Source organism: Schistocerca americana, chromosome 1 (assembly GCF_021461395.2).
Source record: "Schistocerca americana isolate TAMUIC-IGC-003095 chromosome 1, iqSchAmer2.1, whole genome shotgun sequence".
In the NCBI taxonomy this organism is placed as follows: Eukaryota; Metazoa; Arthropoda; class Insecta; order Orthoptera; family Acrididae; genus Schistocerca; species Schistocerca americana.
Window position 1 is genome coordinate 488,596,849 of NC_060119.1, and position 27,593 is coordinate 488,624,441.

The 27,593-nt window shown below is 39.1% G+C and overlaps 1 protein-coding gene across 1 annotated transcript in view; it reads right to left on the reverse strand.

Annotated features, from left to right (window-relative positions):
• Positions 1-590: 590 nt before the first annotated feature.
• Positions 591-27,593, reverse strand: part of LOC124604397 — a 276,626-nt gene continuing 249,623 nt past the window's right edge. Inside the window, exons 4-8 of the mRNA XM_047136475.1 lie at positions 9,964-10,113; positions 8,640-8,728; positions 6,841-7,093; positions 5,653-5,905; positions 591-3,837 (exon numbers count right to left, since the gene is read on the reverse strand). Of these exons, the coding sequence (XP_046992431.1) occupies positions 2,093-3,837; positions 5,653-5,905; positions 6,841-7,093; positions 8,640-8,728; positions 9,964-10,113 (2,490 nt within the window). The 3' untranslated portion in view covers positions 591-2,092. The remainder of the gene's footprint in view (positions 3,838-5,652; positions 5,906-6,840; positions 7,094-8,639; positions 8,729-9,963; positions 10,114-27,593) is intronic.

A 27,593-nucleotide genomic window follows, 5' to 3' on the forward strand; every position in this document is an offset into this window, starting at 1 on the left:
ACACACCCATATCTATCCGCGGATGTATGATCTGTATGTGTGTGTGTGTGTGTGTGTGTGTGTGTGTGTGTGTGTGTGTGTGTGTACCCATCCTTTTTTTCCCCCTAAGGTAAGTCTTTCTGCTCCCGGGATTGGAATGACTCCTTGCCCTCTCCCTTAAAACCCACATCCTTTCGTCTTTCCCTATCCTTCCCTCTTTGCTGATGAAGCAACCGTAGGTTGCGAAAGTCTGTAATTTGTGTGTGTGTTTTTTGTCTCTATCAACATAGCAACGCTTTCGTTTGGTAAGTTACAGCATCTTTGTTTTTAGATATATTTTTCCCATGTGGAATGTTTCCCTCTATATATATATGAACCAAACCTCAAGTGGCAATGCTCAACTACTGATTCATTTCTATTGAGTTTGATATTTTTTTATTCTCAACCATTCTGGTGTCTCCATTAAGTTAATTATTTTGAGTCCTTATCAGTGGTAAAAATTACAGTACACAACCATTATGACACAAACCCTTATAAAACTTCTCTTTATCATATAGGTACTTCTCACACTTTTAGGATTTTTGGCAAAATTCATGACATACATTAATTGATACAGTTTTTGAAATATGTTTATTAGAAACGATAACTGTCAAACTTTAGACGGTTACCTATTAATGGAATATCTAAGATTCCAAATATCACATCATACATGGTGAAATATTTGCAAAAATTTGGAACTAAATTATTCTGAGGTAACAAAATGAAGGCCACTGATCGCTGCTCACATTTTTTGCAGACTGAAGAGCAATGTCAAAGCCTCAAATGACAGTGTGTCACAACAGTTGCGCTTCTTGAGACACTTTTCAACAGCCACTAACACATGGTCATTTCAACATTTAGTATTTCAGACTTTTTTCATTTTAAAACTAGTATACAAACTTATGGTGTACGAAATATCATTAATGACAAAAATGAGTTCCTGTCAAAGTTGAATTTTGGCAATTCTTTTATTAAAAATACATTATATATCTAATCTGTCAGCATATCACTAGATAACAATGACCCTAATACAGAAATGTAGACCAGAACGCAACTGGTAGTAATACTGATGATCTTCACATTCCATTTCAATAATAAGAAAATGCCTACGAACAGGTTACGGAAATGTTAAAATTTAACAAAAACTAGCATTTATTCTTGATATCCCAAGAAATAAATAATAACACGAAAGAGTACACAAAATAATAATTTTAACACATTTCAGCTAATTTATTAACTGAAATGGTTACATAAATCAGAAAAACTCAAAACACATACTCACATTAAAAAATTCATTAATACTGAAAAAACATTAGTTTTACTTTTGCACTGGGTGATCTTTACTGGTTAAACTCTGTTTCGATACAAAAAATTTCTCATTGTTTCTGCTGAAAATGTGGGTCCATTAGAGAAAAATATGAATTGTGCTCGTTAACAACACAAATTTTGTAAAACAAATTGTTTCATCAGGACATTGGTTGAAAAATAGGTGTAGTTTCCTGTCTCCTGATGTGTATTCAGCACAATTTTTATAGCAGTGTACCTGATACACAACATTTCCTTCTTTTGCTAAGAAATAAAAATGCATGCCACACAAACAATAAACACAATACATGTACATTCACAAAATTCAAAATATATGAGAAGCGTACATTATTTACCAAGCTAATAACAATGTAACGTATGTATGTTACCAACAATTGTACTCCGAGGTAGACATAACTTATTGGAATAATTGTGAAATAATTTTTATATGCATAGAAAACAGTCACCAATTCAAGAGAAAACTAAAATTTCGGTTGAAATTTCAGAAATATATTTTATATAAACAGTATTATGAAAAAAGGAAAATGACTGAATTATTTCCTTTTTTTAGAAGGTCATCCCCTGATAAAAATCAAATAAAGCAACTGCTATTGAATAAAACAATTAAAATGTAATACAGTTTATGATACATTCACAGCTGTTGAACTGCGATGGATATGTACTTGTATTTATCCCTTTTACAAATATACTTACACCATCAACAACACGTTATAAATGGCAGGACACTTTTATGACTTATTACCACACTTTACTTTTTATCAAACAGTGGCAGTTTTGAACGAACTGCTCCTTCACAAATCATCAATCTCTGTGTTGCATTAACAGTTCGTTTTGTGCACAAAGTTCGATCATTATGTGCACCAGGTACAGACCTCCCTTGATGATGAGAAGCCTGTTGTTGAGCAATAGCAGCCTTCTCCAAAGATTTTCGGAGAAGAGCAATTTTTGAGGAACGTATAGCATCATTCAAATTTGAGCTTTCCATACGACGTGCAAAGTCTACTGGTGAATTCCTGCTCCCACAAGTACCTTGATGGAAAAGCAGATCTCTTTGGTGTTTCACAGAGAAAGATCCATCAGGTAATTCCCACACTGAAGTGCCTCTCTCTGCAGTACTTGACAATCTGGACACAGTGTTTGTTGCTGCACCACTTTGTTTTCTTTCAAAGTATTCCACTATTCTGCTTATGTGACGAGGTCGTGCACTGCAATTCCTGTCCTCCCAGTAGGAAATATCACCCCCACCTAAACTAGATATATCTTCTGAGCTGTCAGTATAGATGGATGATGACCGCTTTGCTGAATAAATAAGAGAATGGTGATGAGGTGTACTACGAGCCACAATGCCACCGGGAGTACTGAGTTCATCAAAGTCACAAAGTTCACCACTACCTGATCTCAAAGAACTCACAGTAGTAGTTGAGTTTGCAGAATCATCCAACAGAAACAAAGATGATGCTGCTGAGGAAGACGAGAGTGTCGCTGATGAAGTGTTATGATGGCTACGGGGCACTGTGTGAATACTTCCAAATTCAGAGGGCAGTAACAAGTCCCCGGCCGTAATAGTAAAATCTTCGCTAACACTACTAAAGAAGCCTGATTCACAGGACCCTCTTCGTCTTAATGTGGTTGGAAGGCCCAGTCCTCCACCAGGGTCCTCTGTCAAAAGGACACCAGCATCAGCAAGATTTAAGCTTGATGAACATACCCTGTGATTAATAAAAAGTGGTGTATGCTGAGAATCTTGTAATGTACAAGTCTCTGAAAGTGATTCAGACTTCGGACTCTCACTAGCTATAAACAATGGATGTGATAACATTAAATTAGAAGAATCCATGTCACTATCTTCAACAGTAACACACTTCATATTTATTTCACCAGAAGTTTTTTGGCTGTTTGATGTCACTTGATTTTTCTTTGGTATGTTACTTTCTTCATCTGAAGAAAAAGTGCTTGATGCAAGCCGAGGTGTCGATAAGTTTTTCATATTTAAGAAAATTCTTCTGCGCATCATTGTAGGTGAAGATGGCAGAGAAAGCGGTTGGTTTATCTTCTGAACTTTCAGCACACCAGTTGCTGAATCACTGTCATCTGGTGAGGATTGGACAACTGAGTCGCCTTTTATTCCTGAAATAGATGCCTCGTGGATGGAATCAGTTTCTGCTGTTGGTGTACTTGGAGGTGTTGGGCCATAGAATGGTGATGGCAGCTCGAAGCACGATGAAAACAAATCTCCTCCTGGTCCCGCCATGAATGAGCTAGAGCTGCTGCCTTTATTAAGGCCTCCCAGAATTTTCTTCACTCCTCTGAACTGGGACAGAGCAGCAAAGGGATTGGCTCGAGATGGTTTGTAGTGCGGGTCCTGCCGCACCATGCTCTCTCCCACATGCTTTGGCGTCACCACAAAATGGCAGCGGGCCTTTTCACTTGGTGCAGTATGCATTGGGAACACCAAGTTGCCAACATCTTCAGACCAAGATCGACGATGGCACACTGTAAAGACAAAACAAGTGTTAAACGAAATTGCATCTCTCAACACCCTTAGACATAAAAATTTGACAAATATCAACTGAATGTCAAATGTTATTTCAGGTTTAGGATATTAAATTACTTTAAAATGATACAGTATAGTGAATGAACATAGTAACAATGCATGCTTCATAGTTTTTAGTCATTAACAATGACAGCTACTTATACAAGCTAAGTCTAACAATTACCATATTTTTAGTTAAGGGACAAAGAATCAAATTTTCTCTTTCAAATAATGAGAACTCAATGTCTGAAGTGCTCCCCATTCAAATCTCCCCCCCCCCCCTTGCAAACCATCACAACATGTACTTCTCTTCTCATTGTAAATAAGAATTCCAAAGATTAAACTATCTCCTATTTGTCATTATTTCCTTGTTGGGATAGATGGAAACCCAATAACATACACTTTTTTTCCTTGCAACCTTTTTCACACATCACAAATATTATGTTTTGGCATTTACTTAGAAATTCATCCACTAACATAAGCCACCAAACAACATGGTGGAACAAGAGTATAGCAGCACAAGATGCACTGGTGTAATCTCAACCACTTAGGTTACTAACTCAGCTCCCTGTGAAAGTTTGGCCCTAACAACTGGTTGGTAGTAGACACAGAATACTGAAGTACACAAACACTAACCCTGAAAGAAGAAACTGATGCTAGGTTACTATTTTTCTTCTGCATTGCAAGAGAGTATTTACCACAAATGCCACAAGAACAAATAAGTGCAGTGAAGCTACAACAGACATGTTAAATTCATCCAACAACAGTTTACAACCTGATCATGGGTAAGAAACCTGTATTAACCTAACTGTGTACTTGTGTATGTGAGAAATTTTCTGTCACACTGAATGTATTTCTACGGCACATTTCTGAATGAATAAACAAAGTTCATTTCTGAGATCAATTTTTTTCTCCTTGAAACTGAGGGTAGCTGTATTTAACTGTTATTATACCAACAGTATGATCCAATGTATCTTAACCAGCTTTGTTTTGCTGATGGCATTATATTATTTGCCTTCACTGCAGCTAAACTACAACAACGAATGGAAGAAAATAATAGAACAAGTATGAAAATAAATTTGAAAGCAATTACACTACGACGAAATAATGTTTAACCTACATTTTGATAAAGGAACTCTAGAAACTAACAACAAAATCACAGAACCTGTTGACAACAATGACTGATTGTCAATAAAAATTAACAGACAAGTAGAAATGTCCAGCACTGTTTTTGGTAAACTAAACAAAATTTTAAAAACTAAATTTTCAATAAGCTGCGAACAGGTTGTTTACAACCCATGTGTATTAGCTGTTTTTCTTACATCAGCGAGTCATGGAGTTAATTTTAAAAAATATTCAAAAACTAGGGGTTGCTCAGCGATCAATGGAAAGATACAAGCTGGAAATTACTATAGAAGTGACTGGGACTAACAGCCCACCAAATTGGTGGTGCAATCCAAGACGTAAGAAAAGATAAATGGAATATGGACCAATTACATTAGAAAACACAAAGGGATAACAAGGATAATTGCAGCTGAAGATTGCAATGCACTGAAAAGTCTAGAGGCAGCCTTTTTCCATATATGACACCGATGCAGTTTTTGTTTCTGCTGCTGCTGCTGCAGCTGGTGGTGGTGGTGGTGGTGATGGTGGTGATACAGTCATACATGAATCTGAACAAAATTGGCTTGGGGTAAGCAACCACGAGAGTGGTATGGAGGCAATACATAATTCATTGCCTCCATAACAATAATAAATTATGTAATGTTGGTCACCTTTCTTCAGCTGTGCAGCATCACGTTCTTCTGGAGCAGCTCCAGTTCCTGCACATGAAATAACCTCTTCACTTCGAGCACCTGCTACCGCAGGTGCTGCAGCACAGACACGATCTACTGGTAGTGAAGCACAGCCCAAGATTTGTATTTCCTGCTGTTCTTGTTGCTGTTTCTGCTGGAGTTCATAATCAGCAATGATTCGATTAAGACGGATAACAATTTCTGCGAAAGATGGACGGCTTTTTGGCTCAAACTGCAAAATAATAATAATAATGATGATGATGTAAATTATTAGGTGCACCATACAATTTGAAATGTTAAGCAGATACAAAATTTGCTCCAAATAAAATTACCTGAGGAGATAATAAGGAAACCTACACCTCTTTAAGAACCACTGGTATACACAGAATGGTTTTCTGCTAGACATATTAAATTATATAAATGGTATAAGTAAGTTACCATTATAAATTCAGAACAATTACATCACAAATGAACACAAATGTCAGCGAGTTAAAATTTGCCATACCACAGATGCACACATTTAAAAACAGAAAAACACTCCAATCTAGCATTTGGTACTGTTGTCTCCTGCCTCAGTACTAGAGGAAGATAGGTTTGTGAAGGTTGGAAAAGAGGGGAGCTCTCTGACTACAGGTTGAAGGGGACCCACATATTGTGAGGACAAGTGGGGAAAAGATCAATGAGGAGGAGTCAGAGAGAGTAAGAGGTTGAAGATGGTACTCTGTTAAGCACTGTGACAACTTCTGTCTAGTGATGATAGAAGGAGGTAGTATAGCTGGAATATGAGATACCTGACTGAGAGGTGGAATGAGTAGTACAGTTAAGAATGATAGGAAATGTAGCAGGTGAACTCTCCTTTGGTTACAGTACAGAAAGGAAGACAGGTTACTATTCTTGAAAGACTGACTTTCTATTGTGTAAACGTCAGATGTTCTCAACTGTGCATTATCTTACTTTCATCCAGTCACAGCCTGTCTAACTATAATCCCCCGCCCTTCAAAATTTTGATACATGAAGTTCCATTTTTAGTTCTTCATCAGTTAACGCCTATCTTTACATGACACCATCTCATCCAATTACAACAATAAATCCAACCTTTGTTGGTGACAAGATTCAAAGCTTTATCATTTGTTTACAACAAAATGTAGAATGAAACTAAATACTTACTGTGCAACATGAGAATGCTAATTTTAGAAATTCTGGAGGGCACGGACCACACATTTCACTGAAAGCTAAATAATCTAGACCAAAATTTTCCGTTCGTGGAAGAATGTCTGGATCTGCTTCCACACGGGCTATTAGTTCACAAAGGATTATACCATATGAAAATACATCAGACTTTTCATTGTACCACTGGCCTTTTAGGCATTCAGGTGACATCCAGTAAGGTGAACCAACAGTTGGTAATCTATATGGACACCTGAAAAGGAAAAATTAGGTTACCATGTAATGCATACTGCTTGTATTCTAATACTACAGCATACATCAATGAAATTAATATAATTTCATAAATATCACTGTGAACTTCTATAAATGACCATAAAATGCTATCAAGTAAACCTGTTCACATGATTTGAATGTGTGTGTTACAAGAAGAGATATGAAGTGTCATACTACAGGGGTGTCAACAGTATGAAGACACAAGAAGTCACCTCAGAGGTAGGAATGATATTTGCTTTACACCTTATAGAAAATGTGTTCACGAAATGATGGGAAAAGCAGAAGGAAAGAAATATTAACTCACAACACTTTCTGGAATTTCCTTCCAAGTTTAAGATAGTGATAACACAGGATTCTTTCTAGAGATTAACTTTTGAATGCCACGCAGAGAATATGATGTTTCTTAATACGATCAACAACAAGGTTATCCATATATCTCAACAATTAGTGACCTGCTTTTTCTTCCTAATCTTTTACATTTTGAGCCTTCCAACTTCTTGCAAATGTTTACTACAGTTTCAATACCTCAACACCACTTACATCTACACTTCATAGTGTAACACATCACTTTTTGGTCAAATGTTTGAGTGAAGCAAAAACACAACTCCCTATAAATTACACAGTGTGTGTTTGTCCAAATTTTCACAGCAAAACGAAGAGTGTGAAATGGACAAATGAGGTATCAAACTGACCAGCATGAGGTCTAGTTTAGCAAAAATATATTTAATTGAATGGATGAATCAGAGTAATTACGAAAAAAATTATGACTTGAGGGAAAATTGAAATGTTTCATGTGGAGCTACTACTAGGTACGTAAATGAAAGAAGAGTCAAAAACTACTTCCCTTAAGGTCTAACAAGATAGTGCATAAAAAGTTGCAATGGTGTGATATTTAACTGTTAAAATGGTTTCCTTTTGAATTAGGCACTCAATTCAGGACATTTCGAGAAGATAAGACGCTGCAAAGATAAATGAGGTGCCAGAAATACCACACTTCCTACACACAACTCAAAAACAAAAAATTAAAAAATAAATAAAAATGAAATAAATAATAAAAGACAAAATATTTGGCGAAATGATTTGTCCAAAAGTAAGAAATAAACCAGATTACAAAAACATTTGACATGCCTTTGAATTATGCTCGAAGTTAAGTACAGCAAATGAGATGCCAATAGAGAATTTAAATCTCAATGCTTAAATTAGAATTTTAGAGTACTGCAGACTGTGCAGCCACTGTTCTATGGCTCTGATGTATTTCTATCAACTATAACTGAAGGTGCAAAAAAGTTCCAACAATTTTTCAGTCTGAGGAATTTATCAATTATCTGGGAAGAGAATGTGCATTCTCTACTGGCACCTAATTTGCTGTGCATGATCAGACCATCACTGAAAAGAACATTAAATATCTATCTATTTTAAGCTTTGTTTTTAGACAAATCTTTTGACTTTTTCTTAACAATCTCACAGAACTGAAAATCAGTTGTGCTGTGATCTACAATGTTTAAAAATACTACTGCAGTACTTACATTGGATCTGGAATTTTAGCAGCAAGTCCGAAGTCACCAACAACTGCTATCATTTCACCTGACTCCTCATTGTTCTTTATAAGAACATTCTAAAACAAAGCAGAATAAACTATGAATGATGTCTCTTTCATGCTCCATCACCACAATGAAATACAAATAGAAAGATCACACTTCTCATTAACTACACTGCACTGCCCAGTAACTGTTCAATGTCTACTGTTAAACAGATCTTTGCTGACATGGGCATTAGGAAGAATGATAATTCTATGTTAAGTTTGTGTGCTGTAACTATTTTATCTTCTGTCAGCAACATAAGGGTACATACCTGTCTGAAATAAAAACCCAAAACCCATTATTATTCCTCTCATATTGCTAACATTAACTTTACAATTCATAAGATTGACAATATTATGAAAAGCATAGATTGCTACTAATCATATAGTGGAGATGCTCAGTCACAGACAGGTACAACAGAAAGACTGCTAGACAAGTGAGCTTTTGCCCAAAAAGGTCTTCTGAATTAGACAACAAACACACACACATTCCAGCAAATGCAACACATGCACACATGACCACTGTCCCTGGCTCTCTCTCTCTCTCTCTCTCTCTCTCTCTCTCTCTCTCTCTCTCACTGTGTGTGTGTGTGTGTGTGTGTGTGTGTTTTGTCTAAGGCCTTTTGGCCAAAAGCTTACATGCCTAGCAGTCTTCTGTTGTGCCTGTTTATGACTTCCCAAACTGTAGTAAACTCTTAGTTAAATTAAAAGTGAAACATGTACTGCTTGGGCTTCACGTCTAAAAAATTCTGACAAAATTCATTAATTCAATAATGTGTAAAATGTCTGAAAATGACATAAAATTACGAATATGAGTGTGAAAACAGACTGCAGATTATGTTATTTGTAGATCAGATGTGTAGAAAAACAGACTACACAGTTGTTACAAACAACACTGCCTAGAATATCACAGGTCTTTGGGTAACTAACAGCAGAGAGTGCTTCTGTTACTGGCGACAGAAAGAGTACCTAATACTACCACATACACAGTATCTTAAGCCTGCCCTTTACTATGTATGTGCATGAATTAATTAACTTTTGCTTTGCATGGGAAAAAAGGAAAAAATATTGTTTCTAGTAACAGAACAACACAAAAAATTGTGCCAAAACTGATCAATACAGTAACACTTGAATTGAATAACAGTCTGTAATATTTCATCTGTCAAGTACCCCTGCAAATTACAGTGTAACTCTCATACTATATCAATAAGTGCTAATTTAAAACCAGTAACTATGGAAAATTAAGGAACCTGATATTTAGAAAGACTGACCTTGGAAGTAAGGTCCCTATGGAAAACTCCCCGAGAGTGCAGATACTCCATTCCTCTGGCTATATCCAGTGCAAGCTTCATCCTTGTAAGATGAGGAAGTTCCACACTAGAATTCTGAATAAGCTGCTCCAAGCTGCCTCCATTGATATACTGAAACATACAATATTTTTTCTCTCATGTCTTGCATAGAATCTACCCAACTTATAACTTTCAACATTAATACAATTTTTTTCAACGAAATTAAAGATTGCAACTTTGAAGTAACAAACAGCACACAAAGATAATCAACTGATCACACACTTAACAGAAAATGCTTTCATTATTGATGAAGCACAGCTAATAGTTATGCCCACATTCACAGGTAATGTTGAGATAACCACATCTCACAACATTTAAGAATGTTTGCTAGTTAACATTACAGTTCTTGGAGTCAACACAGAACAACCAAAACAATTTAAACTTACAACAAATCACTTTACTTCACATATGTCAATTAGTCACAATTTACTTAGTAGAAGTTTTCTGCTGGTAAATTATGCAAAAACAAATTAAAAGTAACTCTTATTTTATCAGGATGAAATATGTTTCAAATATCACCTTCATATACTATAGAAGTAGCTAACTTTACCCTCACAAGTTCCTGTGAGAGATACGTAACATACTCGTTCTCAGGCAGACAGTTAGATTATAGGTTTGATTTTACTACACATTTTATTGACTTTCTTAGTTACCTTCATAAGGTTCTGCCAGTATTTCTCAAATAAACGGAACTATTCCAAAGCCACTGTGACTGATAAGGAAAAACCAAAGAAAACATCAATCTATATGTCCAGAAGGGGATTCTAACCTTGCTCCTCCTGAAAGCAAGTCCAGAGCTGTGTCACTACGCTTGGTTTGTCAGCTGAGGGAGGAGATGGAAGAGGGAATGTACTTTACCAGTTAGTCACTCATGTGTGGGAGATTTCAATGCTTCAATACCAATTCAAAATTAGGGAGCTACTCTAAAATAAAACTGCCTTACCAATAAGCTTATAGGAACATAGTAACTCTACTTTCAGATTTTTCTTTAATTTGATATGACACTAAAACTGCATGTTGTGAGTAAAAGAATTATATTATTTTATTTAAAGAAAGACATATATGCACACTACTAGCAGCAGCTGATAAAACAAATATAAATATGTGCTACCAGTTTTGATACAAATGAGCAAGAGGAGTGCACCCTACAAGAGACAGACAGATAGTTTTAAGAGAAAAAAAATAACGAAATAAAGTTACCCAAAGAACTTTTCTTGTTTCTTTGTCTCTACATGTCTGCGGTTTTGGTAGATGAAGAAATCTCTGAGCCACAGTAACACAGTACATCACAAGAGGAGACAAAATAAAAAAGTGCAGCCTTTTGATAAAGTGAAGTATCGTGGGGTAAATCATTTTCTGCATTTGAAAAGAAACAATCTGGAAAAATCCATGCTGTGGTGAATGCGTAGGGCAACAGTGAGCTACCATTTGACGCAGTGTTAAGATGACGCAGATGCTTCTAGTGTGGTCAAACAAGTCTGAATGATGAATGAAGTGGCAGATCATGTCCCTGTGAAATATGGCATTAAGAGAAATGTTGCAAATGTGTCAGACTAATCCAGAGGACTTCCTTAGCCACCTAAGCACAATGGGCTCGGGGACATAGGAACAAAGCACACCTAAGCACAGTGGGCTCGGGGACATAGGAGCAAAGCACGTGTTTTCATTACGATGAAAAGGAAAAATATCTAATGATGTGAACAACCAAATGAAAACACACGATTCAGTTGTTTGTTGGAAAAATTCATTCATTTTTTGAGTGACACTAGTCCTTGAGAGAAGCCAAATGAAAACTATCAATTCAGTTGGTTGTAGTTTTTAAGTATTGGATGGACTATTCATTAATTCTACAGAGTGAAACCACTGTTTTCATTATTTAAAACTGATTAATATCCAGATTCAATTAACAAATAACTAATTAAGCTGATGTATCACTGGAAGTCAAAACTTAAGCGTAAAAGTCCCCAAGTGTACAAGGACAAAAAGGCATACTGACTGAATTCTGTTTTAATGAAAAGGTAAGATGACATCCATTAATTAAAAATTATTTGAATCTAGCCATCAAATACTTATTTAACCATTTCTTTGCATATAAGGTAAATATATTGTGCAGAAAATTACATTACTGGCTACGTACATGGGTGGTTTCTTCTCAAATCATACACGTGAAGTGTGTGTGTGTGCGCACGCCACAGTGTAGTTCGGTAATTTGCCGATAGTCAGTGCTAGTTGCAAACATGTCGAGTTCAGGTGTGGAGTGAGCTTTCTGTGTGTTGGAGTTCAACAAAAGCAAGTGTGCTACAGCTGTTCAACGGATGTTTAGAACCAAGTACAGTAAGAAGCCACCAACAAGGAAGGCCATTTACCACTGGCACAACAATTTCATTACAATGGGTTGCTTGTGCCCGGTAAAGAGGAGCGGACGTCCCAGTGTGAGTGAAGTGAATGTGGAGCACGTATGAGAGACATTCATAAAAAGTCCAAGGAAATCGATGTGACATGCATCCCGTGAACTCGAAATAGCTCCAATGACTGTGTGGAAAGTCCTGCAACAGAAGCTGTCTATGAAACCATTCAAATTGGAGCCAGTGCAGAAGCTCAATGACAATGACAACGACAAGCATTCTGCGTTGTTCACAGTTGCAAGAATTGAATGAGGGCGTTGATCACCTAATTTTCAGCAATGAAGCCACTTTTCACGCTAATGGGAAAGTGAACAGGCATAATTGTCAAATCTGGGGTACAAAGTATCCACACGAATGCACTGAATTTGAGCGTGATTCCCCAAAGGTGAATGTTTTTTTGTGTCTTGTCACATCAAAAACTGTACGAGCCATTCTTATTCGCCAAGAGCACTTTCACTGGATATTCCTACTTGGACATGTTGCAGCAATGGCTGATGCCTCAAATGCAATCGGACTCTCCGTTCATTTTTCAGCAGGATGGGCCTGCAGCCCATTTTCATTGTGAAGTTCATGGGTACCTGAAGACGGAACTGCCGCATCGATGGATCGGCCATGCTACAGAACGGGACAGCTGTTCCATGAAATGCCCCCCCCCCCCCCCTCCCTCATCACCAGATCTCACTCCGTGTGACTTTTTTCTGTGGAGACACATTAAAGATCTGGTGTATGTAATGCCTCTACCACGTCATGTACCAGAGCTCCGGGGGAGAATATGGGAAGCTGCTGCCACAGTCAACGATGCCATGCTGGAACGGGTATGGCAAGAAATTGATTACTGTATTTGTAAAAAAAAAAACTTTCAGAGTTTCTCTTCAAACTGCAATATGTATGACATCTGTACAATGTTTAGTCCTTGTGCAATTAATAATTGAAAGTGTTCCCTGACTTTATGTAGACCCTGTATATATATATATGTTGAAGTTCCAAATGATACCTCTTCAAAACTACAATATTTTGATTTTCTGATGATTTGTTAAAATGCTACAGACCTCTCTATATGAGAGTGTTTGTGAAATTGTCTTAACAAAAGAGAAAATTGAAAGATTGTAATAAAGAAATGAAAAGTTATAGATATCTGAATTTATTTTCAATAAATACTTTGTTCCAAATACTATGAGACATTATTAATACACACACACTTCTGAGGGTTTTTTTAATTTTTTCTTTAAATATAAACTATGAAAATTTGTAACTTTTTGCATAGTTCAAAATAATGTTTTGAAAATATGAATTGTCACAGGATGTTAATTGTCTTGAGAAATGATAAAGTGGAAGGACTGCTAACTGTCAGCTATGAATGAAATTCTTAAACTGTCAAAATATTTGTTCATAAAGATGAAAGCATCTGAAATTTTTTGGTTATTTAGAAATTATTTTCTCCAAACCCCCTGTCCTAAATGTTCTAAAAATTTCATGGTATGTTAGCTGGTCATTGTATTTAGGGAATGTACAATCAGAGTGGGCAGTTCTTGTCTATACAAAATGTGAGAAACTGTTTAGGTACCTGGCTCTCCTATCAAGGTCAAAAAATCGTAGTCACTTAAACATTTAAACTGATCACTGATTTTAAGTAAATGTCATGCAAAACTGGTTTTTCTGATTCAAAATAATTATTTTACAACATTATAAGTGAGTGGGAAAACTACTCATAATTTTGTTCGAAAGTGTTTTATAACAAAAATGATATATGTAGAATATTTATACTCATTTTTCTTTTTATGATATTATTCACAAAATTATTATTGTTTCGGTCATGATTTTCCTTATTAAACTCATATAGCCAAGCTGAATATGCACATAGACAAGGATGATACAACAAGAGCCGTACTTGGGAAATGGGAACTGCGCACTGATCTTTTGAATCAGTTGAAAGCATTATCAGGACCATGAGGTGTCGTATAGGAGATGGTTCTATCATGCAGCTCATGACTAATTGTCAAACACACAAGAAATTAAATGGCTCACTACAAAGTCTTCTAATGTATATTGGGGTCTCTGCATTTCACACACAGTAACAGGCTGCATTCCATGGAGAACCGTTGTTGCAATGTACGCGCCACCCCAGGATGAATCCCAGTAGTGACTTGATTGAATTCCTCCCATAGGCTTCACAGTAGACCACTCTCTCTCTTTTTTAAATGGAACTCCCTTAATGCACTTTCATTTAGAATTAAGAGTTTCATGTTTGTTACCAATGCTGATATAGTGTGTACAAATCCAACAGCATCTCATAGCATCAACAGCTTCATGCTGGAGATTAAATCTTGTTGCAAGATGTTTACAGAGACCTCGTACCCCATCACTTGCACTTTTTCCATGACCTGTTGCTGAAGATACCCATTTTTTTCTTAATTCCTGTATTACAGTGTTGACCAACTCATAAAGCTGAAAGCAGTTTTTAAAATGAAATGCTGCACCATCAGTCACATACACATGTTTAGGAAATGCATGGCCTCTAGATGCTATGTCATCAATGATTATGCTGACAGCATAACATGCATGTGCACTGTCATGAATGAGATCATTACTGACAATAACAAAACAATGTGCCAAGGGCGTGAGCAACACATGTGAATATTGATACCTGTGGTGTGTGCCAGTGGTAACTTTGAATTTCGTTGTGCAAAGCACCAGACCAGTTCTTGGCGAAGTCAAAATGAAGAACTAATGTGTCAGTATTCTGGGATGTGGCTGATTTTACTTCTTCAGGCCTGTCTCTGAATCCTCCGGATATAATGGTGAGCTATTCCTTTCATGATCCAAACCTCTGGAACAAACTTCTCTGGCTCTACTGTCTTCTTTGCCAACTCTCTTCCCTCCCACAATGCATAGGTTGCAGCACTGTCAGTATCCTGAAGGTGTAATGCTTCAACAGTCATAACTTCGGCACTAGGATACATTGCACGCTCCTGCAACCAGCATTTATCTTGAGGCTCTTGCCATATACACTAAAGCAATAGGTCCATCTCTGTGTACGTCTTTATGGTGACACTGCTTATGACAAAACAAAAAAGATTATAATTAGTGCAGTAAATACATGTGCATACTTCTTTCACTGGCTGCCATTTTACCTATTTTGGTCGTAAGGAGTCGAACTTTGAGAGACCAGTTATTAAATTCAGCTTCTCCTTTTTCATTAGGAAATATAGTTCTCTTATTGTTCTTGTCATATATCTTTCTACCTTTTTCACCATTTTGACTAACAGAAATAACATCAGCCCATTTGGGAGTTTTTTGTCAACACTTAGGTAATATTCTAGAGTAGCAGAAAGCGTATCAGCCTGCAACGGATGCCCACAGTAAGAATCTGTGGATGCCCAAATACCTCTCTTATTATGAAATGAAATTTTCACTCTACAGCGGAGTGTGCGTCGATATGAAACTTCCTGGCAGACTAAACTGTGTGTCAGACTGAGACTCGAACAAGGGACATTTGCTCTACCATCTGAGCACTTGCCCGCAATAGGCAAAGGTCCCGAGTTCAAGTCTCAGTCCGGCATACAGTTTTAATCTGCCAGGAAGTTTCACTTTTCTCATTCTTTATTTTATGAGCTTTTGAAAGCAAATAATGTGAAGGATTGGCTCTGTATTTCTATATCTACTGCTTAGAGTAGTTACCTGGTACCAGTGTCAGTAATTGTATCTTCTCAGTACAGATGGCTGCTGAGATAGCAGTATTCGGGTTTCTGAAACCACACATTACATTTCATACACGTTCTGCAAGTGCATCTACATTATATACTTCACAAACTTTTGAAGATATTGTTTGTGTAAAACTTTTTTTCAATTTCTTCCACTTTTTTTTACATTCTGTTTTCTTCTTGTGCTTCTTACATTTCCCGGGCGTTTTAGGTGGGGATATAGTAGGGGCTACAGCAGAAATTCTAACATTCAACACATCAACAACTTCACACCCTGGAATATAAACATCTGCACTATCTTCTTCAGTTTCACATTCGTGTGATTGTGATCGTCCAGGTGGGTTGCCACTAAATTTCTTCTTGTAGTGAGTGTAGCTATTCCTGCGCAATGGATGTGATGCTAAAACTGTCACTCGAGGACCAAGATATTTCTGCACTACCTTTGACAGATTTCCAACAACTGTGAAGTGTTTTTCGCCATTCTTAAACACCACCTTCTTGTGTCTTTTTTCATACTCCATACGCCTCACTCTTTTACTACTGTGTTTCCTCACTGACAATGTATCTAACAAAAAGTTCAAACCAAACAAAACTCCACCAGAATTTAGAATGGTAGATGTGCAAGTTCTCACTCGTTTGTTATAAACAGAAAAGCTCTGGAAACACAGTTGCCAACATGCAAATTTTCACTAGAAACTCAGTGATGCGAAATATGTAGAATGCTGAGAAATTTTTAATACTTTACACAGAAAAATATTGCCCACTGTGTTTGCACTGACTACTTACATATTAACCGAACAATATTTTGTGTAATTCTCAAAAGTTTTCGGATGGGGATTTTCGAGTAAATAATTCGTAAAAACTCGTGAAAATGCATTTTTTATATTTTTGAGTGACAAATATTTACGTTATACATGTCGCTGGAGCAAAGACGATAATTTTTATAATTGCATCAGAAGTAACATGACAGGAAAGATAGCGTTGTGTGACTTTCCAAACAAGAAAAAAAATTTAAGTGGAAAAATTAATACTTTCTTGTTCTCTACTGTTTTAATAGTTATTTACGAAATACATTTTTCAAGGGGTAAGATAAAACGAAAATACTTTATTTCTTAACACTTTTAATATAGAGGTCTAACATGTATTTTTTCCATTGAAATTCATGACCACGAGTTGACATGACCTGTATGATCTGAGATGAAATCACACACATACAAAGTGAAAAAAATTCGTGTGGCTGACCTGGTCACTCACACTAGTTTCAGTTGGTTGTTTCAAACTGAAAAAATCGAATGAAGGAAAATACTATGGACTGGCCACGGTCTCAAATACCCAATTATCATCAGAGCTATGGTGCGTGGTGTGGTGCTAAACGATTACGACCGTAAAGAGCAGCCACGTGTGTATACTACCGAAATCTCCTGAAGAGGTTACAGAAAGTTGTCATGTCAAAGCGTCGGAAGAGGAAGCTGTTAAAGGGAATGTTTTTGCTCCAGAACAACGCCCCACTTAATTTTGCACGGTGCGTAGTCAACATGCAGACTTATGGGCTATCATATTCTCTCATCCCACGTGGCACACAGACATGTCTTCCTCTTTCCTCGGATGACGAAATCATTACTCGGCACATATTTAAAAAATTACGACGATATGATTTTAAAAGGCAGAACGTTCCCTAAACAGCTAAAATGCAGACGTCTTCAACTAAATCGCGTATTACGTACGTTTTCGCTGTTCATGCAGTGAAACTTCAGCATCGAGCATGACATTTTAATACATTACTTCTTTACTACCCATTCTATTCGCAACACAATTTGCAGACAGTATTCATTTATACTCCTTAATGTACCTTCAAACTTATATCATTGAACGACACATAGTTCGGGAGATTGACGGCTTAGGCATTCGGGCGCGTGAGAAACTTGCTTTCGCTTAAAATGGAGCGCAAATTATCCACACCATATTCATCCAGTGCCTCATAATGTGAGCACGCAGCAACTTCCAACAAACTTTCGGCACAGTTTCAAATCTTTTCTAACCTTTTTCTCGCTTACATGCTTAACGACAAATATTTAACACACTACCGGTAAGTCATTTCTAAAGCAATCAGTACATACAATCAATTTTATACATGGAATAGAAATTCTCCAAAGAATCAGGGGTTTACTGGTATGTTATTAATTCTACTTGGACAAAAATCAGATAATAAAAAATGTGACCTAGTCACACTTGCTTTCATCTGCTTCCCTTGTTCTTATCTGGGGAGTTTTTGAACCCAAAACTGGTCCAGTGCTTCCCCACTGTAATTCACAACGGTACATATACTAGGATTGGTCAGGAGATGTTCCATATACTGATATTCGCCACGGTCACTTCTGTCGCCGTATGAATCTATACGGCTGTACTTAATTAGGTGTGCCTTCACTAATGGTACTACGCCCATTTTGGCACGTTTCAGGCTACTTCAAATATTCTATCTCAGGTTCTCGTCACTGGGAATCTACTGTGCTGGAGGGTCACTAAGTCCAAGTATCTTGTGGGAATGAAGTCTTCTAGGTCCACAGCAAACGCCAAAGTGGTACATCAAAGGCATACTTAAGCTTCTATTTGTTCGTGATCACTTGTACAGTTTACTGTGCAGCATGGGTTTCATGCAAACGGTTATTAATCAGTGTGTTTCATTTAAGCTTGAGTAGAGTATTTCAGCATGCACTGATCTGGACCACACCGGGCAAACATATTCCGCCGTGTAGAAGCCTCAGCTGTGATTATCAGCACCTTTGGTCTAGCTCCCCATCTGCTGTTAGCCACTTTTCTCACTACGACTTTATGAAGGGTCTTCTCGCAGAGATGTTTTTACGACAATAACTGGTCTGGTACGACGTCCAGGTATGATGGATGACCTGCGTGTTCCAAGGTGATACCATTCCAGGTTGCATTCAGCAACTGATTTGCTTGTTTTGGGCGAAAAGGGAAGGCGCCGACTTGGGTCTTTAAGGGATATGGTTACGTTCGTTCTACGCCAGCGTGCATTTAAATCCCAAAAGCATTAAGAGACTGTGCAGTAAATGGATGAAGTAGTAGAAAAATGTTTCCCGAAACACCTGTTTTCATTTTGACGTTAATCAAAATAAAGGGTCCAAGCTGTAGTCAGGAAACCATGCCCCACTACATCGTAACATCTCCACATGTGGCAATGAATATTCACTACCTGAGGACGACGACGACATCTAATGAACGTGCAGCCATTCAACAAATAATTAACTCACTTCTGAAATAAACTTAATAGCTAGTTTCGGATAAACAGCTGATATTTTTAATGCGATGTCCTGGCGCTAGACGACAGACTGCATTCATCGCGTACCTATGCTCTGAACACGTCAAGTTAAACACGAGAACATCAATGCACACATTTTTACTTCCAATCGATGGATGAAAGCATTCTCGATCAGAAAAAGCAATACATGTAATGACTAAGAAACTGTTACCAGACTATACTATTATTATTTGACGAACATGTCTTCCCGAGAAGAAGAAAACAGTTGCAGAGCTTTTAGATTTGATCTTCTATGATTTTCATCGAGAAAACGCTTCATATAAGCAGTTTTCGTGAAGCTATGTAGAAAACTGCATTGGAATCAACTTAAGATGTACAGAATAGGAACTGTACATGGGAAGCATCTCATTCGATGTTGTACGGAAACTGATGCACTATTTGTCACTACTGACAGTTTCTAAAGTACCGTAGAATAGTAAACACGTTTTACTGCTTATGTAGTCGCTAAGTTCTTTTTTTTCTTCATTTTAGTGATCCAGAACCGTTGTCAGAAATAGGCTACAAAAGCAACATGCCACGTCATCTGACGGGCAGTCATTAATTACGTTTCTCAAATCGTTCTATAGCAGCTCCCCAACTGATTGCTGGCTACAAATATATGATCGATGGATACTTAGTTCGTTTCTATGCTATGCATACGACGGAGGTGGTGACAGTTAGGGGCAGTCGCTCCCAATCAAGTCCTAGTGTTACCCAGTGACTACCAGAAGAGATCGGAGTCGCTCAGCAACTGAAGGTTTAATTGCGACAATATATCTGCGTAAACAAGTCGTTGCATTCCACAACTATCTCTGATAGATAGAGAGATTAACCTTCCTCATAGGTGCAACGAAATTATACTGATACACGAAGCTGTATCTTCCGATAACGAAATGGTTCAAATGGCTCTGAGCGCTATGGGACTTATCATCTGAGGTCATCAGTCCCCTAGAACTTAGAGCTACTTAAACCTAACTAAACTAAGGACATCACACACATCCATGCTCGAGGCAGGATTCGAACCTGTGACCGTAGCAGTCACGCGATTCCGGACTGAAGCGCCCAGAACCGCTCGGCCACCGCGCCCGGCTGATAACGAAAGACTCGTCATTTACTAAAGTAGGCAAATTGACCACCCGAAACAACTGTAAACGAAAACGAAACTGTGGATGTGCCAAGTTTGTTGTTCGAAACACTGGAGTTATTTGAATGCTGAACTGTGTTTCTTTCTTATTAATAAAATATGTAAAGAGATTAGAATCAAAATGAAAATGCGAATAATTCAGAAAAAATGAGTACATGTTGCATGAATAATTTTCACACAAAGTATTTTAGAAGTAAAAGTTTCGTGGCGTAAATCAATATCTGAAATGCTACAACAGGATACAGAAATTTCATAGGTTTATTACGTGTCGATGACCATATCGCCAGCAGTATTTTCAAGTACGGTATCACAACTCTTATACACTACCGGCCATTAAAATTGCTACACCACGAAGATGACGTGCTACAGACGCGAAATTTAACCGATAGGAAAAAGATGCTGTGATATGCAAATGATTAGCATTTCAGAGCATTCACACAAGGTTGACGCCGGTGGCGACACCTACAACGTGATGATATGAGGAAAGTTTCCAACCGATTTCTCATACACAAACAGCAGTTGACCGGTGTTGCCTCGTGAAACGTTGTTGTGATGCCTCGTATGAGGAGGAGAAATGCGTACCATCACGTTTCCGACTTTGATAAAGGTCGGATTGTAGCCTATCGCGATTGCGGTTTATCGTATCGCGACATTGCTGCTCGCGTTGGTCGAGATCCAATGACTGTTAGCAGAATATGGAATCGGTGGGTTCAGGAGGGTAATACGGAACGCCGTGCAGGATCCCAACGGCCTCCTATCACTAGCAGTCGAGATGACAGGCATCTTATCCCAATGTCTGTAACGGATCGTGCAGCCACATCTCGATCCCTGAGTCAACAGATGGGCACGTTTGCAAGACAACAACCATCTGGACGAACAGTTCGACGACGTTTGCAGCAGCATGGACTATCAACTCGGAGACCATGGCTGCGGTTACCCTTGACGCGGCATCACAGACAGGAGCGCCTGCGATGGTGTACTCAACGACGAACCTGGGTGCACGAATAGAGAAACTTAATTTTTTCGGATGAATCCAGGATCTGTTTACAGCATCATGATGGTCGGATCCGGGTTTGGCGACATCGCGGTGAACGCACAATGGAAGCGTGTATTCGTCATCGCCATAGTGGAGTATCACCCGGCGTGATGGTATGGGGTGCCATTGGTTACACGTCTCGGTCACCTCTTACTCGCATTCACGGCACTTTGAACAGCAGTGGACCTTACATTTCAGATGTGTTACGGCCCGTGGCTCTACCCTTCATTCGATCCCTGCGAAACCCTACATTTCAGCAGGATAATGCACGACCGCAAGTTGCAGGTCCTGTACGGGCTTTTCTGGATGCAGAAAATGTTCGACTGCTGCCCTGGCCAGCACATTCTCCAGATCTCTCACCAATTGAAAACGTCTGGTCAATGGTGGCCGAGCAACTGTCTCGTCACAATACGCCAGTCACTACTCTTGATGAACTATGGTATCGTGATAAAGCTGCATGGGCAGCTGTGTTTGACTCAATGCCCAGGCGTATCAAGGCCGTTGTTACGGCCAGAGGTGGTTGTTCTGGGCAGTGATTTCTCAGGATCTATGCACCCTAATTGCGTGAAAATGTAATCATATGTCAGTTCTAGTTTAATATATTTGTCGAATGAATACCCGTTTATCATCTGCATTTCTTCTTGGTGTGGCAATTTTAATGGCCAGTAATGTATATCGGGCACGTCATACAAACAGCACTATTGGCACTGAGTAATTGGGTCGACACTATTCTCATTCAAAAATAACAGAACATACAGTTTTCTACGAAATTACGTTGATTTGAGTTTTTTTCTCCATACTGCATAGCAAATCATTATAGACCATTAATCCTGTAGTCAATTATCTACCTCGTAAAGGTGATAAAGTGAATTCTCGCTTGGCAGAGAAAAAATGAGTTTTCTTTTTGAGACAAAAAAGGCACTTATTATTTTTTCCCATTGGATCAAATGCGTCCGGTACAAAAGTGTTGTAGATGGGCTACATTTAGTCGCCCTCAACAAAGATAACGGCAGACAACATGGAACAAATGCGACAGATGCTGGCGTAAAATCGGCGTATGTCGGGGGGAAATTGGGATTTGAAAGAGCACTGGTAACTTCTTTCATTCACGAAGCTGTAGGTAAGCTGGAAGGAAAGATGAACGGGAACTCCTGGAGATTTCACTGGCACCTCTGGCGGAGATGCTTGCCTTCTTCCTTCGACCATCAACACGGGCGATGGATATCTGATGAAGAGTCGGCGGCAGTGTTCAAATTTCTGCACATCACATTTCGACGGACGTCCTATGCCTAATGCGTGCTGCAATCCGAGCCCCAAAATTGTTTTCGCTGCCATTTTCCTAAAACCCTATAAGTTTTGCCAAAATATACTGTGTCAAAGGTGACTACTTTGATAATGCATAAATGTACTTTATTTGTATATTCATTTCTTTTGCTTTTTTAAACCATACACGATGGCCATTGTGGCCGAGCGGTTCTAGGCGCTTCGGACCGGAACCGCGCGACTGCTACGGTCGTAGGTTCGAATACTGGCTCGGACATGGATGTGTGTGATGTCCTTAGGTCAGTTAGGTTTAAGTAGTTCTAAGTTCTAGGGGACTGATAGCTTCAGATGTTAAGTCCCACAGTGCTCAGAGCCATTTGAACCAAACCATACACTCGACTGTTTAAACAGACTTCGCGGGTTGCTCCTAAACGCACACCACATGCGGGAAAAATATAGCAACAGATCTATGCGGTGCTTAACAGACACTGAACCGCCGAACAATATCAATCAAAATGAAATATGCGGAAGTTCGCTTCCAAGCTCCTCGAACCACGTAGCACGATTCTGACCTTGTGACACAGAGAGTGAACATGCTGGAAGATGACATACCAACTGTGGAAGACATCTAGCGTGAAGGGACGCAGGTAGCCCGCAATAATGTTACGTAATCCACAGCCCTCCAGACGCCTTGGCATACTACCACAGGTCTCATGGAAGCACACATTATGTCCTCCATAGCCTAACACTACCGCCACAGGCCTGCGTCCGTGGCATGGTGCACGATACGAGCATCCGTTCGCCTGGAAGACGACGTATTCGGTCACAATCTATGAACTGATGTGACAAGAATCGCGATCCAATCGACCAGGCGTCAAGTTTCCAATAAGTGCGGTCGAGTCTGGATGATCCCGTGCGCACTGCAGTCTTACCTGATGTTGACGCTGGGAACACGAATGAGTCGCCTGCCTTGGAGGCGCATGTTGAACAATGTGTGCTGAACGGTGTGCTCCGACACACATCTGCCTATACCAGCAGCAATATCTGAACAGTATACATATTCTTCCGCGAAAAGTTGCTGTGTAACTACGGATTTGCTTTGTGCTCTGTCGTCGGATTAGTCGCAGACCGCTGCCCATCCTACTTTTGAAGAGCGGCCAGACCGGCGACTTCCACGTCCAACACCTTGTCGTCTACTCGTAGTCTCACCGTCATTCAACCATTTTCCCTAGGTGCTCACGACGGTAACAGGCAAACCACAAACCAGCTGTTCCGTTTCCACCATGCTTGTTCCAAATCGTCTTTCCTCTGTCAAAACCGCTTATGTCAATGGATTTCGGCATTTACGGTCCTTAGCGTCGCTCTGCTCTGCTTGTATACTTTCCTCACAGCGTTAAGTGTCTGCAACGCCACTAGGTGGCATTCAATCTCACGGTGGGCAGCCGTCATAATGTCCTGGATCATCAGCTTACGCTACGTTGTTCTTCCCCCTACATGATCACGACTGAAGGTGAGTTTCAAACGTCCTAAAATGCCAAAATGTTATTTGTATGGTTACTCGAGAAGGTTTCGTTAAGTTTATGTTTCATACGACGCAGCGTTAGACAGTATGAAGCGCTGCGGACCTCAAATATCAATCGCGCCGCTTGTGGCAGGTAATGCTGCGGCCACTGCCTGCCCGCTATCTGCCCCTGCTGTCACTGCAGATGACAGCTCTGTGGCCACAGAGGCAACCAAATTGTAGCCACCGAGATGAAAGCCGCGTCCTCTGCCGATGGCACACTATTTACATAGTCTATCGTGGCCGCTGGCCGCAACTTCAGAGAGGTAATGCTTGCTCTCCCAGTTGTTTGACTGTCTGTCTTACAGTGAACTCCATAGAGTATATACATTCTTTCGTGGAAGGCTGTGTAGGTACCGATATTGCACTGAACGGAACACGTCATGTTCGAGAGTGGAACGGTGGAGGAATAGTCAGACTGGTCCAAACACTTGAGTATGAATTTCAGAATGGTCGAGTGAAGCAGAAAATCTTTGCGATGGCGAAGATTTGTCCCAATAAACTGTGACTGAAAAAACTTGTGAAGTTTTTACAAAAGGGCAATTTTCCGAATTTTCTTTTAGCTTTCCTTTGTGTCTATATTACTTTCGATCTCTCGAAATGGGCTCTTTCCGCTCGGCGGACAAAGTTGTTCCTGCCTTCCTGACATTTTCTGCTACGCCAACTACCTTGTCATAAATTTTACGCCTAAAACTTACTCTGCCTTGTGTGCCAAGTTGTGTTACTCCTGCTTCTTTCACATCACCTTTCACTGCACCGATTTATTATCATTATTATTATTATATTCTGCAAGTTTCGTAAAATTCCACAATACGTCTAGTTAATCGTGCAAAAAGCCTAAATCCAATGACCGAGCGGAAACTGGACGCCGGCGCTACTGAATGCCAGTCTAGTGCCTTAAGCAGCGCGCTATCTCGCTCAATTAGAAAAGAAATCCTATTCCATTCATTCAAAGATCTGTCAACAGTCATCGCATCGCGGCAGTCTTATTCAGTACCCAGAATGTAACAGAAACAATTAAAACCTGAAAATTTTCCAAAAATTTAAAGTACTGGTATCGGTATATATTTCAACTACTCGTCTGTCGTGATAGACTCTGGCCTCATTTAAACGTTGCAAGAAATTGCTGGATACCACTATGCACAAATCAATCACATGGTCCTTCTCACTGCCTGGCATACGTTTTGTAGATCTGAAAGTTATGCTGAGCAGGTCGATTTTTATCCGTAACATCACATAAAATTTTCTTTCAACGATAAAACAGAAACGAAGTCTTTACGGACATACATTTACGCAATATTTTTTTTTCTTTGTTTTGGTATGAGTAATCCAGCAACAAACTACTTTTATGTACTTTTGATTTCATACAGATATATACGCGCACAAATTTGAAACTCTTTAAGTACCAACAAGAAACGTTCTAGTCCTTGGCCTTAAAAAAAAAAAAACTTGAATGTTCCAAAATATGATCTTTGGAAATTAATATTCTTTAATGACGTACCATAGATTTTGAGTTTCTTTGTTTGTTTGAGCTGATAGTATAACCACTGAAGAGGCGAGATTTTCGTGGAAAACGAATAAAACTAAACTACGAGCAGTAATAAAGCACATCGTTTCCCTGTGGTAATCACACACATTATAAAAGAGTTAGAACGGGACATCTAAGGACTTTGTCCTTCGGTTTCGATGATTAGGAAGCGAGCTCTTAAACATTAGCGTATTCGTGTATCCACTGAAGATGATTGGCGCTAACGACATCCGAATAGGAGTAAGAGCTTGCAAAAATTCATAATGCTGCATTTAGTAACCGTCAGCTGAAAGTATGCTAGCTCGTAGCCATTGCAAATATCTCGGTAGGGCGTGCACATCGCATTTTACGCCAACTTTTGGATATGACTACACTTCTCGCGCAGTATGTACTGCATATGGTAATCATCGACCAAAAAACCAATGAACACTGTTGAAAATTATTCAGCGTTGTTTAGTTGCAATTATAATAAAATTCTCCCACGTTTCATAACAGTAAATGATTCACTTTCACATGCCAGGGACAGAAAGGCAGTCGCAACAGTAAGCGATTGAAGATAAAAATGCACCAAGGCAAGCAAAAACATCCCACTTGGAAGAAAAGTTGCAGGTACCGTTACTGTGGTTTGAGAGCAAAGTACCCAACTGAACACGGATGGGGCAGTAAACTGCCCATGGTCTATTTGAAAGAACTATTTCAGATATAGCCATAAGCGATTTAGATAAACCATGGAAAGCCTAAATATGGGAGACCAGACGAAACTTTTAACCCCACTGTTCCCAATGCGAGCCCAGTGCCTTAACCATCGCGCTACGTCTTCAGATCAAAAACCGAAAGGAAAAGTAAATAAATGTTACATCGAGAAGCAAACAGAAGTCATAAGAGGTTGGATTTGTGACGTAAGCAACAAGCGAATGTCTGCGGTAACATGACAGAACACTCTTCACAGTAGTCGCCACTTATTGGCTTGCTCTTGAAAGGCCTCTGCAGATTGATTGGTGAATCCAGTTTGCCGCGATAGTTAGCTCGGCAAGTAAGCACTGTTTGTTTCGTAACTGGTTGCTTGTACAAAGTTGAATGATGCATTCGCAGACTTATATTCGCGAACGCTTATACGAAATAACCGCATACTTAGTTTGGTATGATTGAAACGAAAATCCAGCACGGTAAGTCTCCAGTTATGAGTGGTTTTGAATGTTTGTAATTGACTACTTATTTCTATAGAGAAGTTCCTCTATAGTGACAGTCGAAAAGTTTTACCGCATTTTACTTCATCCATACTACGCCAAACGTAAGAATCGCTAGTGGGAAACACAAATCATGTTTTATTCTATTTTTTATTTATTTTTAAATCGGAGTATCTCTACTAATTTCAAGATGGCCGCGCGGGGTACCCGTGCGGTCTGGCGCCTTGTCACGGTTCGCGCGGCTGCCCCAGTCGAAGGTTCGAGTCCTCCCTCGGGCATGGGTGTGTGTGTTGTCATTAGCGTAAGTTACTTTAAGTTAGGTGAAGTAGTGTGTAAGCCTAGGGACCGATAACCTCCGTAGTTTGGTCCCATAGGAACTTGACACCAACTAAATAAAAAATTCAAGCTGCA